General features: G+C 54.8%; 5 protein-coding genes and 1 non-coding gene across 6 annotated transcripts; 5 read left to right on the top strand and 1 right to left on the bottom strand.

Annotated features, from left to right (window-relative positions):
- Nucleotides 1-519: 519 nt before the first annotated feature.
- Nucleotides 520-2,079, top strand: QC764_503730 (uncharacterized protein; the record flags this gene model as incomplete). The annotated part of the gene is made up of 1 exon (XM_062947623.1): nucleotides 520-2,079. One exon carries the CDS (start codon nucleotides 520-522, stop codon nucleotides 2,077-2,079), a length of 1,560 nt encoding a protein of 519 aa, XP_062798836.1.
- Nucleotides 2,080-2,446: 367 nt separating this feature from the next.
- On the top strand, nucleotides 2,447-3,212 carry QC764_0077320 (uncharacterized protein; the record flags this gene model as incomplete). The annotated part of the gene is made up of 2 exons (XM_062940737.1): nucleotides 2,447-2,891; nucleotides 3,199-3,212. The coding sequence occupies 2 exons, from the start codon at nucleotides 2,447-2,449 to the stop codon at nucleotides 3,210-3,212; spliced, it is 459 nt and encodes a 152-aa protein (XP_062798835.1).
- A 170-nt stretch (nucleotides 3,213-3,382) lies between these two features.
- Nucleotides 3,383-7,992, top strand: SIT4_1 (sporulation-induced protein; the record flags this gene model as incomplete). Its single annotated transcript, XM_062947622.1, has 3 exons — nucleotides 3,383-4,054; nucleotides 4,112-6,211; nucleotides 7,045-7,992. 3 exons carry the CDS (start codon nucleotides 3,383-3,385, stop codon nucleotides 7,990-7,992), a joined length of 3,720 nt encoding a protein of 1,239 aa, XP_062798834.1.
- Nucleotides 7,993-9,015: 1,023 nt separating this feature from the next.
- Nucleotides 9,016-9,463, top strand: QC764_503700 (uncharacterized protein; the record flags this gene model as incomplete). The annotated part of the gene is made up of 2 exons (XM_062947621.1): nucleotides 9,016-9,254; nucleotides 9,415-9,463. The coding sequence occupies 2 exons, from the start codon at nucleotides 9,016-9,018 to the stop codon at nucleotides 9,461-9,463; spliced, it is 288 nt and encodes a 95-aa protein (XP_062798833.1).
- A 937-nt stretch (nucleotides 9,464-10,400) lies between these two features.
- Nucleotides 10,401-10,488, bottom strand: QC764_0077290. Its single transcript has one exon. It is a non-coding gene; the product is annotated as a tRNA-Tyr (tRNA).
- Nucleotides 10,489-12,013: 1,525 nt separating this feature from the next.
- Nucleotides 12,014-15,837, top strand: QC764_503680 (uncharacterized protein). Its single transcript, XM_062947620.1, has 3 exons — nucleotides 12,014-12,824; nucleotides 12,889-13,110; nucleotides 13,167-15,837. Exons 1-3 carry the CDS (start codon nucleotides 12,436-12,438, stop codon nucleotides 15,568-15,570), a joined length of 3,015 nt encoding a protein of 1,004 aa, XP_062798832.1. The 5' UTR covers nucleotides 12,014-12,435; the 3' UTR covers nucleotides 15,571-15,837.
- The last annotated feature ends 25 nt before the right edge of the window (nucleotides 15,838-15,862 follow it).

Here is a 15,862-nt window from a genome sequence, read left to right as displayed (position 1 = left end):
AAGGGAAAAACGTATCATCCCAGATACACTAATACAAGAGTGCCGCCAGCAGCGAGTAAGGAAGCCGTCGGCACGGTGAATAGATCATGAGCGACCCAAACTACCTAGCCATGAGGACGGTGAGCAAAGCTTGAATTCTGAGCGAGGTGAGTAGACTAGAGCCCAGATAAGCCAGTTTAAAACCCCATAGTTCAGGTTATAAGAGGAGGCACAGGGTAATGAGGAATCCCAACATATCGTGCTGCCCTTTGAAAAGATGGCCATTATGGCATCTCGCACTTGGAGAAGGTTGCAATCGCAACATACCCGGATCATCTCCGCGCAGAGTGGGAAGAGGACCCCGCATCATGGGGAATAAGGAAAAATGAAGTCCATCAATCTTAACCGAGCGCTTGCCAGTGCCCCTCCAGGAAAAGGCAGGTAGGTATATGAGGAGACGGGTAGGCACCTATGGATGAATTTACTCGGATGTTCTAAGGCATCACACTTGTGTTGTTATCCCTATAGCTCGTCAACCCCATGATCACGTCCATGAAAATAACTGCAGCATCATTGCTGGCAGGGGTGTCAGCAGTGAATACCTCACTAAGCCTTGTTCCCGCATCTTCAGTCTCGCAGTCACATGTGCCGCAGTTCGTCAGCTACTCCTTCGAGCCGGCCTTCTGGGTGGAGTTCTTCGGCGAACCAGACGCCCCCCGCAACCTGACGTACACCCTCCTCAACCACCTCCACGAGCGCGGTGCTCGTCCCATCATCAGGGCGGGAGGCATCACGATGGACAGCATGATATTTGACCCTTCCCAGAAAATATCTGTTGTCCGCACTGAGAACAGCAAAGGAGGCATCTACCGAACCACCATCGGGCCAGCCTTCTACCGCTCCTGGGACAACTTCCCCGAGGGCACCACGTTCGTCTCTACTCTCAACTTTGGCAACAACTCTGTCCCCATAGCCAGAGACCTTGCCCTCGCATCCTACAACCTCCAGAAAGACAAGATCATCCACTATGAGCTAGGCAACGAGCCCACAAACTATCCAACCTCTCGCTGGCAGGGAAGCACGAAGGCTTACGTCGATCAATGGCTCTCCTTTGTTAATCAGATCAACAGTGCTCTGGGTGGCAACCGGACTGGCCACAGCAGCGGAAAATGGTGGGCATCAAGCGCAACAACCGACATCACCCCTCTCAAGGTCCGTCCAGCAGACCTCATCCCGGCCGGCATCAACAACACCGGCCAAGTCTCGCAGTACTCCATCCACTCGTACGCGTTTGCAACTTGTGAGCCCGCTCGTGAGCGATTGGCTACAATCCCGAACATTCTCAACCACACCGACCTACTCCGCTACGCCGACGATGAAATCTACCCTTCTGCCAAACTAACCATGCAGCAAAAGGGTGAGTGGGTGATCGGGGAGTTCAACTCGATTGCTTGTAGCGGAAAACCAGGAGTATCAGACTCGTTTGCACAGGCGCTGTGGACGGCAGACGTGGAGCTGATATACGCCGTGAGAAACGCGACAAGCGTGCACTTGCACCAGGGGGCAACGTTGGTGTTCCAGAGTAACCAGCAGCTGAACACGCCTGGAGATGATGGGACGCCGGGATTTAGCAGCTATTCGTTGTTGTACCCGATCAACTCGACCAAGAGGGGCGAGGCGAGGGTGTTGCCGGTGTTTGTCAGTCAGCTGCTGGTGGTGGAGGCACTGAGTGACGGGGGAAGGATTGCTGCGCTAAAGACGCCCCGGGGGGTTGCAGAGAGGGAGTTTTCGGCGTATGTGATATTTGATGCTGCTGGTACGAGGGTGACCAAGATTGTGGCCTTGAATTTGAAGCTGTATTATGCTGGACAGCAGAAGCAAAGAGGAGAGGTTGTGTTGGATTTAGGGGCTCATAGAGGGGCGACGGTTAAGCGTATGACTGCTCCATCAGTGGATGAGAAAGACGCTGCCAAGGTGACGTGGGCTGGGCAGTCGTTTAAGAATGGTGTTGCTGTGGGCCAAGTGGCTGAAGAAAGTTTGGAAGCGCGAGGGAAATTGTCGGTTCGGGATAGTGAGGCAGTCTTGTTGACATTTGAGTAAGCATCGATGCTATGCAGGCTTGTCACTTATGCCTTCTTCATGATACTGCTCGATGACAACTGCTCGATGACAACTGCTCTAGGTGACAGACGGATAGCAGTCAGAGGCATTTGCCATGACGGGTGCGCGGCAGATGAAGCCGAGTGATCGACTTTAACTAGACCAGGCTTTCACGGCGAGGTAGTACTTGATCATCTGATGACGTCTAGAGTTGAGGTGGGAGACTCGCGAAACATGGCCCGAGCGTTCGAAGTGTCCAGGCCGTGGGGGTCGAGATGGTGAAACTGCACTCACCACCTTGAGCTCCCAGGCTCTCAAACATCAAAATGTGGCATGTTGGAAGTGGTCGTTGTTCTCTTGTACATACATGAACGAGTGCCTGGGCCTGGTAGGCGCCCTGGAGCCATATGTCATGCAGGATGGAAATGCCTACATGACGCTCACCACGTGCCAATCTGGATGTCGAGGTCTAACCGGTGTTGGAGCTGGTCCAAGCGTCTTTCTTGCAGGTGCCGCTGATGGAGCTGTTTCTGGCCAATCAGAGCCTTTCAACCCACCCTCTCAGCGCGTCCTTGGCTGGCTGGGCGGTGGGCGGGCAGCCGCAGGCACCCTAGGGAGGGGGACAGCCGCTGGGTCAACCTCATTTCTCATTTCGACACATTCAAGAGCTTCCCATCGCATCAACCGACGACACAAACCTCACAGAAGCCCAGCCGCAGGAGCCGGCGACGCTGATTACAATAGAACCATTTTCTCCTCGAACGTCGGCTACATTGTCCCCTGTACCATTATTTGCATTCAAGGAAATTTCTGTACGTTAGGGCCTCCAACTCCTGTCCCCCAATCTTCCCCTCCTCGTGTCTTCCGACGCCGGCTTTGGGCCACCACCACTTGTCCACCTACTCCTCTCACCAGCAAGCTACATCATATCGCCGGGTGGTGGATAGGACACACTTTAGCCAAGGCTTCTTCTTCACATGCTGCGACACCCTACCCGCTTGGACTTCGCATCGCACATTGTGCTGTTGTTTGTCCACCCCACCACGGGGCTTCGGCAAACACCTCCCCGATCATCTTGGCCAGGGCAGCCAGCAAGCTAACCCTCTCTTTCTTCGTCAGATACTAGACATTAAGATACCCGTCCGTTTCCGCTGCGCTTTTTCTGTCGCTGCAGCTTTCTCGGACACCAGAAATACACACAGCCGTCTGCCGATTGGGCACGCATCGCTTCGCTCGGCCCCTTTTGCGCGACACCCCACTTGATCACAACACATCACAACCTGCCTTGGAGCCAACAGCCACCATGTTTTGGAGGTTCGGCGGTTACAATGTCTCGACCATCGATACGATCCTCGAGAAAGAGTCCTTTCAACTAGAGGAGCTTCTCGATGAAAGCGACCTCATCCAAGAGCTTAAGCAGCACAATCCCAAACTCGTTGAATACCTGCGCGAGCAGCAGGTGCTTGAGAAGCTTCTTCAATATGTAGTAGCGCCAAAGCTCGAACCTGTCGCGGCGCCAGATGCCGATGAGGAGGAGGAGCAAGAGGATGACGAGATCGGAAGGCCACCTGTTTTTCCCACCACCAGGTCTCGGTCGTCATCACGAGCGACCGAGCCCAGCGGCCAGGAGGAAAATGAAAAGAAGCGCAATCGATACGCCTTCGTGGCGGCCGAAATACTGTCCTCAGACAACTACTCTATCCACGAGGCTCTTATGGAAAGCAGACCCCTCCTCCGGAATTTCTGGGAGTTCCTCAAGAGGCCGACGCCGCTCGATCCTTTGCAGGCCAGCTACTTCACCAAAGTAAACGAGTCTCTCTTCGATAAAAAGACGGAAGAAATGCTGGACCTTCTCAAGTCGTTTGAGGGAGCCATTGCCGATATTTTGAGACATGTGGACTGCCCCATGATCATGGATCTGCTGTTGAAGATCATCAGCTTGGAGCGCACAGAGAGCGGCCAAGGCGTTGTTGAGGTATGACATGTCAAGCTCGCGAGGGAAGGGAAATGACTGACAGTGACCTTTCTGCAGTGGCTATATACGCAGAACGTGATGCCAACTCTTCTCTCCTTCCTCGGACCAGAGCACAGCTGGGCCACCCAAACATCGGCCGCCGACTTCATCAAAGCCATCATCACTGTCTCAGCCAACGCTTCCCAAAACGAACAGACGTGTATCGGTCCGAACGAGCTGACAAGACAGCTGGTCTCCCGCCCTTGTGTCGAACAGTTGATCCAGTACATGCTGGGGGGTGGCAATCCACTCACGTGCGGTGTCGGCATCATCATTGAGGTCATTCGCAAGAACAACTCGGACTATGATCCCGAAGGCGTCGACGCCAACGCTCCTCCGTCGTGTCGCGACCCCATTTATCTCGGAACCCTTCTTCGCCTCTTTGCCGACCACGTTCCAGATTTCATGAGCCTGATCATGAACTCGACGGCACAAAAAGAACGTCTTTCCTCCACTTTCGGCGATAAGATCGAACCCCTTGGCTTTGATCGCTTCAAGACCTGCGAGCTAATGGCAGAACTTTTGCACTGCAGTAACATGGGCCTCTTGAACGAGGTTGGTTCTGAGCAGTTTATTGCTGCCCGTGACGCTCAGCGCCAACGGTTGAGAGAAGAGGGCCGTTTGATCCCTGCTCGTGGGGTTGATGACACGCCATCATCGACCGAGGATCTGACGATGCGCACATCGCAGTCATCGCCTGCTGAGGAGAGGCGGAAGCTTGAGGTCATGAACATATCTGCCGATGACGATGGGTTTGAGGAAGTGAGCCATGACACCTCGGACGATGTTTTGGAGCTCCCGGATGCCCCTGCGCCTACCCAAGCCCCAGCATTTTCCATGCTTGAAAAGGACGACGCGGACTTTGTTGATGAGCCACTCAGCTCACCAAGGCTGAACTTTAAGGAGCTTGACGCGGAAAAGAGAGCGGAGTCACCACCGGCCTTCGAGGATCCTGATCTGGTCGTCGCGCCTCTGTCGCCCACCAAAAAGGCAGCTCAAACTGGTGCAAGCAAGGATCAACAGAGCCCACCCAAACCAGTGGCTGACGAAAAAGAGCCGCAAACTTCGGACAAGAGCAAGGAAATCTCCACAGCGGAATTGCCTGCGTTGAGCACCAAGTCCTCCGTCCCCAAGGCTCTTGATGCTGCCGATACGTTGTCTCCCCACCCTGGTGACACGCCGGCTCCTTTATTTTCCAGTGCTACCGCCGCCAAGGGTGATGAGGCCAAAGATAAGACTGAGCAAACGTCAGAGCCATCGCCATCGCCACCAAAGGCCGAACCTGCTGAGGATTCACCTGCCGGCGCCAACGCCAATGAGACCACGGGGGAAATTTCCATCATCATTGCCCCCGCCAGCGACAGCGCCACTCCTGCGGAGGGAGCCTTAACCGCCCCCCGGCCGGTGGTCGGCGACTATCTCAAGATGCAGTTTGTTCGTCAGGAAGTGGTGCCCACCATCCTTCGGTTCTTCTTCAAGTACCCTTGGAACAACTTCCTTCACAATGTTGTCTACGATATCGTGCAGCAGGTGTTCAACGGCCCTATGGATCGCGGTTTCAACCCGACGCTGGCCATCAGTCTCTTCGAGGCTGCCGACATCACCAACCAAATCATCAACGGTCAGCTCGCCAGTGAAGAGTCGCAGGCCCAACACAAGACACGCATGGGTTACATGGGCCATTTGACGCTGATCGCCGAGGAAGTGGTCAAGTTCACGGAGCGTCACCCCCCCGAGCTGCTCAGCGAGGTTGTCTTGGACAAGGTCATGGCGCAGGATTGGATCAGCTACGTTGAGGGCGCGCTTGCTGAAACTCGCGAGCGTGATAATGCCATTCTTGGAGGGGTCAGGCCCGAGGTTGCTATGAGCAACCGGGCCGCCCAGTCTAGTTTGGTGGGCGTCGGCCTCAACGGACTGAGCTCAATCGGGCTGGGGGGAAACAACTCCAACACTCTTGCCGATGCTGGTCTGGGTGGCGGGTCAGACTTGGGTGACGGGTCCGGTGCCGGTGCCTCGCCGTTTGGGATCAGCAGTGGTACCATGATGAGCGGTTTCGGCAGCTCGAGCGATGAGGACGAGGACGAGGAGCAAGAGAGCGAGGAGGATGTCAATAACGAGGTTGGTGAAGATTTTGTTAGTGTACAGTATTTTCTCCCAAGTGGGTTGCTTGATCCTCCAGAGGACCGTTCTAGCATCACCGAGGTGCCGTGGGGGTATGGGGATTCTCTGAGAGGCGGCTACCGATTCGGTGCACGGGCCGAGTCGAGTGACTCGGAAGGGTCAGATTATGGGGAAGGGCATGAGAGCGACGACCAAACTACCAGTCCTAACACATCGGCGTTTGACGAAGAAGAGGCTGCCCATAACGAGGCCCTGGGCTTTGGGGATATCAGGCAACATGGGTCTGTGGCGAGGGACGTTCCAGACGACACCGGAAGCCGTGATCCTCCATCCGACCACGTGCTAGACAGTCGGGATGGGCCCAACCCATGCACAGAGGACGACAAGGCTCTCAGTCTATTCATCCAGAGCATGATCGACGCCCGCACCCGAGGGCTTGATGAATCCATGGACACGTCAGAGTGATTGGGAAGGAAGAGTGGAAAAGAGTTGGGTATCAAGGGGTTCTTTGGCGATATTTGCATCTTTTTTTTTCTTACAGAGGATTACAAGGCATTTTGAGCAAGCGCTAGACGAGCGAGGTTCCCCGGTTCTATGGTTTCCAAAAGTCTTTTGGCTCTCCGGTTCTCCTATCCTTATTTTTCCTTGGCATACAAGTGGCGCGAGTCGGTCCCCCCTTTCCATTTCCATACCGTTTGCCTTTGAGCCATGTTGAGGGTTCCTTTTCCACTTTTCCAGACCTACCTGTCCAAATCAATACGGCCCCTGCTCCCCTGTGTTGCCATCACAACCTTTTGCAGACAAAGTGCTAACGCTGGCTTGGCTTTCAGTTTCGTGCGTATACCGATCCGTTGAATGCCAACTCGTCCAATTCCTTGAACCCGCCATCGATCCCGCCACCGCCGCCACCTCCACCACCTCTCAACATTATGCCGTCTAGAGCCCGTATGCAGCTGGCAGCTCGCCTAGCCAAGCGTAATGCGGCTGCGGCTGCGGAGAATGGCGGGCAGGAAGGAAGCTCGTCCAACATGGACGACGGGACTTCGGATGCCTTCACCCTTCCCAGCCTGTCAGCAAGCGAGCGACTGCGCAACCCGTTTGCCGATGACGGTGACGACGAGGACAATAGCAGCGACGAGGACAACATCGACAATGCCGAGGACGAGGGAGGCGCAAGCAGCTCGGCGTGGAACAGAGGTTCGTGGTGGAGAGGTGTCGTTGGCGGTCGCAGTTCAAGCAGGAGACAAGGCGATAATGAGAATCAAGAGAAGGAACGCTTCGGCGACGGGCGGGATGATACTGACGATTCGGATGATGCCGTCCACGAAGACGACATTGACGACGAGGAGTTTGGTGATTTCGCCATGCCCGAGGTTCAGTCGTCGGGAGCCATGGTCAGCGGGATCGATCCTGCCAGGGAGAAGATTCTAGTCAAGCCCATGGCTCTTCACCCCAGTGCCGCCAAGAGCTCGTTTGGCAGCTTGTGGCCTTTTGGGGGTCAAGGCTTCGGTGCGAACAAGGAGAAGGAGAAGGAGCAAGAGAAGAAGACAGAGGGCGAGCAGGGGGCGTCGACGTCGCCGTCATCTTCTCCTGCCAATGCCATCACCGAGGAGCCGGTGGAACTTGGCAAGGAAGAGGATGAGGGCGTCATTGGAGAGGATGGGCAGAAGATCAACAGGGCGGTGGAGGCGAAGAGGAGAACGAGTATCGAGGACCCGGACGACGATGATGTGGGTGGGGAGGAGATCATTGTGCATAAGGGACCGGGAGTGCATTAGGTCAGGGGGATATACCAGGTATGATGATGCTTGCATTTTGGGACGAGTGATGGGTGCATGCATGAACGGTAGCATGGGGGAGGGGGGCATGGCATACAAGAGGTACCCTGGAGCTGGTCGGTTGTGATGAGTTGAGTGATGACGGAGGATGGAGGATGGAGGATGGAGTTTGCGATCTTTTTGAGCACGTACTTGTATTTGTAGTGGAATTGATGTTTGTTTTTATGTCATCATGTCGGGTGGTGTTCTGGAAGTGGGCATGTGGATGTGGAGTAGAGCCGCGGGCCGGTGGGTGGTGATCGACGGTGTGGGGTTCTTGGCGCGCGTTCCTGGATTTCGAACATGGGGCTTTATTAAGTCTTCTTTTCCAGTTCACAGCTCTTTGCAGAGACGAGATGCTTTGGTGTTTGGCCTTTCGGGCTGTTGGTTCCTCATGATTGTGACTCCAACTGGGATAAGCAGAGCTACAGAAGTACGTGCGAGTCTTGAGGGTTGGATGGTTTGCTGTCAGTTGAGTTGAGTGGCCAAGACTGCCCCGCGCACGGTCGGGTGGGCGCCTTGCATCTCAACTTGCTTGTCGCAGACTTTGCAGACTTGGAATGTTTTGCGCCGGGCACTATATCAGCTGAAATTACGTGTCTCCCGATCTGTTCAGCATGTCTGGGAGTCTTTATCGACCTTGGGCTATCCATGCGCCCAACTTTTATTTCCGGTAGGTGATCCGGGTTGGGTTGGGTGAGTCGAATGTCTTTTGGAGGCGATGTGATTGCCCCTCCCCGCCACCCTGAGCTGGTTTGAGGGGCGCGGGACAGTGTTTGAGATCTTGTCGTGCGATTCGTTTCTCCTGTCTTGGATCGTTGGAACTTGATTATCTTGTAGATGTTATAACACGACCTACCTCAACTTGCTCTACCTACCTGGACCTAAGCCCGAATACTTGACGACGCCCGCGCACGAACGAGAAGGAGACCTATGATACCCCGCGATCGAGATATTTTTGCGCGATAGCACTTGCAGAAAGAAATGGACAACTCTGCGCCAGCGTCAGGACAGAATGACACCACCGCGACGACGAGTAGAGCATTGACCCACGAACCACCCCCTTTCCTCTCGAGGATAACCCGCCTCTCCCGAATCTACACGGCGAAATCGCTAGCTTTTCCTTCGGCCTGGCTCAGGGAGTGGAAGGAGTACTTTTACCCGCCGTCGACGAGGCCGGATATAGTGAAGAGTTATGAGTGCAGGCCTGATTTGCCTGTCCGGTATGTGCCCTGCCCACCCACCCCCCCCGCCCCTCTCCCTGTTTCCCATCTATCCAATGCCATGGAATTTTGCTGATACTTACTGTTGGGTCACGCAGTATCTTCTTCCCCTCCTCCTACGACCTAACTTCCCCCTCCACCCTCCCAACCCTCTTCACAGTCCACGGCTCCGCCGCCGCGCCTTTTGTCCTGGGCACTCCGAGAGATGACGACGAGTTCAACCGGACATTTGCGGATAAATACCACGTCTTGGTGATAGCGCTGAACTACTCCAAAGCCCCTGCTTCGGTGTTTCCCGCACCGGTGCACGACGTGGAAGCTTTGCTGGTCGATGCGTTGGGGGATGAGAGTCTTCCTATAGACAGAACGTCTCCAAGGGGGGTGAACGACGGTAAGAAGAAGGGACGGGTGGGGATACTGGGTTTCGGTGCGGGGAATTTAGCGATGGCGGTGACGCTGCTTGAGGGGGGTGAAGAGGGAGGAGTGCTGCCCGGGAGTGGTGGTCAGTTGGGGGGTTGGCTGGATCTTGCGGCGGGCGGTGGGGAGGAGGGGGGCGTGGAGGTGGGGGTATGTGCCTTATGGGGTTGACCTGAGGGACGGGTTGGTTAGTCCTTTTTATGCGCGGGGTGGGGAGGGGTTTAGGGGGTTTATTGCTGGGGAGGGGGATGGGTTGGCTGGGGAGAATGAGGGTTTGGCTAGGAGGTTGGTGGGGAAGGGGGAGGTGAGCAGGAGGGGGATAAACTCGGAAGGGGGGGTTAAGAAAGGGTTGGAGAAAGAGGACGAGAGGTTTTGGTTTGAGGAGGGGAGGGTGAAGTGGGTGCTTGTGCCGGGGGTTGGGGCCGGGTTTGAGCATAGGGAGGTGAGGGAGGAGATGGGTTGGGAGGAGGAGGTGGTTAAGGATGCGGAGGAGAAGACGGAGTTGGTGATGGAGGAGTTAGGGGGCTGGCTGAGAAGGGTTTGGGGGGTGGATGGGTGATTGATATGACTGGGTGGAGACTTTCGCTCTCGCGGTTGCTGTGGTTTGCAGCCTTTGCTGTTTTGCGGCCAGAATTGTGTTCTGATTCAACGATACTTGCAGTTTGATATTGTGGACGGGGGTGCATGATAGGCCCCACTCCCGGCCTTTGGAGCCAACAAATCAGATAACCCCTTGTGGTGTAGTTGGCTATCACGTTCGGCTGTAAAGGAGTTTATTGATACCGAAAGGTCACCGGCTCGATTCCGGTCGAGGGGAGATGTTTTTTTTTGCTTTTCTTTCCTGCAGATGCTCCGCTACATAATTGTTATATCTGCTTATGGGTTTTAGAATCAATCCATGTTGATGATCGATTCTGCATGCTCAATCTTTTGCAGATCGAGCGAGGTAGTCCAGGCGAAGCTGACTTTATATGCATGCCTTCATTGGAATGCCCCTGAAACTATCACCTCCTTTTCCATTCATGGCCCTGGCCCAATGATGGGGTTCCTAAAAGTCTCTCTGGACCCGTGGAAGCCCTATAAAGGCCTATTAGGTAACACAGAAAGCGTTTGCCTTCACACAACGATGTCTTCCTTGATCTCACTGGAGTTTCCTATCATACTGTCCGGAGCGCGCAGGCTGGGCCGGTGGCTAGATGAAGGTTTTGTGGCTTGACGCCATGAAGTCATATTATAGGGCATGTAACTCGTGAGCAAAACCTTCCTGGGAGACGGCAGCTAAGCTTTCTCCTATGTAAGCCACTGTAAAAATTGATTCTGTTTCTCAACCATTCACCCAAGCCCACCCTCACCACACCCTCCAATGGCAGCAGCATAGGAACGATGGATGGTCGCGCCAAAACGATGAATGCTGCCCTTGCAACAGCGTATACTGGCCTCGAAACGTCGGATATGGCCCCCGAAACGATGATGGATATCGACTCCGAGTCTTCACTCATCATGCGACTGCCTGTCGAGCTTCTACTCAATATCGCTTCCCACCTCCTGCCTCACAGCGCGATGCTCTTTGCTCTCACATGTAAGAAGCGCTGGCAGATCCCAAGTAAGGAGATACGCAAACAGCTCGGTCCCAACCCACTCCAGGGAAACCCACCTAGCCGGTACCTCCACGCTCGTCGCTATCTCCTCTTGTATTTATACAGAGACTTGGAACCCACGCACAGTCTATTGCGTGGAATTCTGGCTTTGGTGTTCCACGACCCTGGAGAGAATTTTGGGAGCTCAATGAGTGGGAGAAGGAGCGGACTTTCAGCTGGCGCTATATGCCCGAGGGAAACGTCGACATAGGTGTATTCGTTTCGAATGGCGCCGAGGGTACTTGAATTTCTCGCCACTCAAGCCATTGGGGACCGTTCATCTAACAGTATCCCCACCTAGTTGACGAATACATGTTCATTTGTAAACCGCGTGGGAGATCTCGGAAGAAAAGGCGCTGGATACGAAACAAAAGAGGTTGCTTCGCGCCGCAAGGAGCAAATGAATTGATCATGTTTTCGGGATTGCTCGGACGGACACAAATGGAATGGCCGGAAGTTGAGATGGATCGAGAAATGCGGCCTAAATGGTACCTATACAATGTTAGCTAGGTAGATATCTTTTCAGTCCCGTTCGCTCCTTTTGTTTGCCTTGTTATTATCACAATGCACAGTCAGCGTGAGACATGCAATCCTGTCGGCCACATGGTAGACCCGCGAATCCAGACGAAGCTCAACGACCCCTCCCTCGCTGACTTTTCTGGCTTCGACAGCTCGAGCGCCACAGAGCGGCATCCCCTGACCCCGAACGAGACAAGCGCAGCTGGTGTACGCCAATGGCAGCGACCCCTGCCTTTGTCTGCCTGTGCATGCCGTGGGAAGAGGGTAGGTGGAATAAAGGCGGCACCAGCGGCGGTGCCCCCGCCTTGAAGATCATGTCGTTAATCTGTCTTTTTGTCTCACCTCTCACCTCTCACCTCCAGCTGCGGGGACAATGAATCGCAACCTTAGCTGGTGCAAGGGAAAAGTATCCAGAGAATAACATTACTCTGACAACATATTATCTAGTGCTTTCCCGCCTAACCTCCGGCGGAACAGTTCACCACCTCCCTGAATATACCTAACGGCTATATACCGGACAGCTGGCACTGGAACGACGGAGTGGGGTAGATTGTGACAGTACTCCCGCTCCATCGGTCCCTGGCTTTAGGCTCGTCCCATCCTGCATCATGGAGGAACCCCGGAAACACTCGGCCTCTCGTCCAATCGAGTATCTCCTCTCAGGCATCTCATCGACATCAGCCATCCTCACACGCTTCATCCGGTCTGTACGAGCCTCCCATTCCGATCTCTCTGCTGTCACCCGCGAGCTGTCCGACCTCAGGCTTTTGCTGGAGCTGCTTCGAGATGAGCCTTCCATTCCTTTGTTATTGCAGGCGCAAATGCTGCTGCTGCTGGAAAGCTGTGGGAATACGCTGATACGCATCGATTCAATCCTCGCCCAATGCCGGAATGCAACAGACTGGAGTCAAACCGGACGAGCGCAGATCGGACAGTGCCGTGACGATATAGGATTATTTCGTGAGGTACTGGGACTTGCCTTGGATATCTTGAGCTTGTAAGTGGCCAGTCTTCTTCGTCCGCCGAATTTCCAAGGTGTTCATGCTAATTGTGTCCTGAAGAGACCCATCCCAACAAAGCAGTGCCTCTGAAGCAAACACCATCAAGGAAAATGTCAAGGGCGAGGTTGAGCGATTGCGAGCCAAAACTCTGTCTAACGAAAAGCATGACCCGGACACCAGCGAAGTTCTTGACCTGTATCTGGATGCTGTTACCAACTGCGTTCGGTCCTATGAGAAGAAGTCACAGGCGGCACGCGAGAGGTCCGGGTCAGAAGATACCGTGTAAGCCGTCGAAGAGACCACCACCTACCTTGCAGAGATGAACTAACAATGGCCAGAACAACGGGAGATGTCACGAACCACGACACGCCGGGAATTGAGCAGAACCTTGAAGCAGTCCGTTTGTCTCAGAAAACGCCCGTACCAGCAACGAAGCACAGGACCAACGATGAGCCAGCAGGAGCAAGTTCAGCTTCCAATGCCAGGGCGCCAATGCCACATGAGGACGCCGACAAATGGACATCGTCTCGAACCAATGCCTTTTCTTATTACAGTGGCCAACCGGACTCCATCACCGTGAAGCGCCCTGAAGATCATGAGCCATTGCCAGACGTGCCACCAGTCCCTCCAGTCCCGCCGGCACAAGCACCTCCAACAGTGCCTCCACGGCCTCTGCCCGAATCGCCCACGCTACCAGGAAGCTCCGGCACTTCGACGCCAGTCCCGCCGAGAGAGATCAATCTTCCGCCGCCCCTGGCAAGATCAGCCTGGAGTCACGAAGATTCCCCGTCCACCAAATCTGAGCCTCTCGGCTCGGGGGGTTATCTCGAGCCCGAGTCTCCCACCTTCTCCTCAGAGCGTTGGTCTGAGCCTGTCCAGGCCTCCCAAGGTTATCCAGAAACCGAGCGATCCCGTCAAATATCGGTTGCCCCGAGTGAAAGTCCACAGTTGGGACGAGAAAGCCCTCGTACCTCATTCTCGTTTAACCGCATCATGTCTGGTGTCAGCGAGGTTTCGACAGTTCGTTCCGACACTTCGAGTCCTCGGCGGCCATCTCCGGGCCCATCCATGGTCAGTGCCATGTCACCATATCACCAGTCACCTCCCTTTTCACCGCCACCCGAATACCGTCGAAGTCCAACGCCCAGATCGCAGTGGTTGCCTGGGTTGGCGTCACGCAGTCTTGTCTCTCCCGGCCTCATGCCTCCAAGCATCAGCAGTCCCAGCATCATCGGCCCCAGTATTGGATCCGCAAGCCAACTCGTCATACAACCACCGGCAAAACACAGTGGGCACCAGAGTCGAATCGAGGTCACCCCCGCTCGCCATCTGACAGATAAGGCCAAGTCCACTCGGATCCTGCATATTGACACTTCACCAGCAAATATGTTTGTAGCCACCAAACATGATCCCAAGACCGTCAAGATCTGGGCCATCGCCAAAAGCGCGCTGCATAGCACCATCAAAATCACGTCTTATGTGCAACCACAGGTTCGATCCAGAGAGTACTTCATCCGCAGTCACGCAATCTTGTCGGAAAACGCCACCCTCATAGGTATCACAACCCACTTTGGGCTCACCCTCGAAATATGGAACTTTGCCAAAGGCGGCACCTCTGCCAACAAGGTCCAAACCATCGACGAAGCCCACCGGTGGGCAGCCTCCAAGCGGGACGCTTACCACACCGACTACGCACCACTCGTAGTCTACCGCCCCAAAGGCGACCGAATCGACCGCTTCTTTCTCGCAAGACACCCCTCCGCCAAGAGACCCTTCTGGGAGGACTCAACCCACTCGATTGAGCTCCTCAAGGCCGGACTCCCCTTTGTCCCCAAGTTCCCCGAGCTGGCTTTCTCGTCCGACTCCCCCTTTCTGGTCGCAGCAGCCGGACCACGACCGGGTGACGCCCCCAGAGCTCACGCGACGATACTGATCGCGTGGCTCATGAAACCGACCTCTGACCACAAGCTCCGCGCTCGAACCCCCAACGCGACGGTGACCTCGCTCGAGGATGAAGACCGCCACAAGCCGTACAGAGTCCACATACCGGAATACCCCGCCTTGCAGACCGCCCTTCCAGCCTCGCTCATCGCGTGTGGGTCATTGGCGGTGTCGATTTGGATACCGGCCAACCACACCGACGTTGCCGTTCCGGGGGGGAAATACCGCCGACAACCACTCCCGGCACCGGAACGGTTTGTTGTCGTCTGGGACTTGCCTGCCAACTCGACGAGGATATTTGCGATTCCTAACGTTCAGGCTTGTGTCTCCCCCAACTGCAAGTATGTCGCTTATTGTGATGCGAACGCGGGGCAGTTTGTGATTATTGAGGTTGAGACGGCGGAGGAGATTTGGAAGTGGCCTGATGCGGCTAAAGGGAAAAAGAACAACAACATCCACAACCATCTGGCGGGGTTTGGGGGCCAATTTGAGGATTTGCATAAGGTGACGGTGTTCGAGTTTTCGCCGGATGGGGGGATGTTGGTTGTGGGGGATGATAAGGGGAGCTTGGGGGTTTATGAGGTGGAGAAGGGGGAGGAGAGGTTTGAGCTCGGGAGTGGGATGGAGGTTAGTTTGGCTGATGTGGGCCACTACCCGAGGGGGATTGAGCAGCAGCAGAGCAGTAGGCTTTCGGATTCGAGTTTGTATGTGCCGTTGGGGTGGGAGGGTCAGCAGGGAGGGGGAAGTGGGAATGGGAGTGGGAGTAGTGGGGCTTTGGAGTGGAGGGGGAGGAGGGACTGAGGTTGACCGGGGGGTTGTTAAGTTTTGTGGGATAGGTGTGATTTTTTTAATTTTTTTTTGCCGTCATGGAATGGTGAGTTTTGGTCTTTGGGATATATGGTTGTGAATGGGATACCCGGGGACGGCTGATGGGAGGCAAAGTTCATGGAAACAGATTGTTTGGAAGGCTTGATCTTTTGGTTCTTGTTTACCCCCTTTTGGTCATATAATTCCATAGGTTCTTCTCAGCTAAATGGTAACTTTTATATCTAAAAAAGCTTTTACGAAATACTCGGTCCCTTTTCAAGTGCAC

Source organism: Podospora pseudoanserina, chromosome 5, assembly GCF_035222485.1.
Source record: "Podospora pseudoanserina strain CBS 124.78 chromosome 5, whole genome shotgun sequence".
In the NCBI taxonomy this organism is placed as follows: domain Eukaryota; kingdom Fungi; phylum Ascomycota; class Sordariomycetes; order Sordariales; family Podosporaceae; genus Podospora; species Podospora pseudoanserina.
The sequence above is the reverse complement of the archived record's forward strand: the minus strand, read 5'-3'. Positions and strand labels throughout refer to the sequence as shown.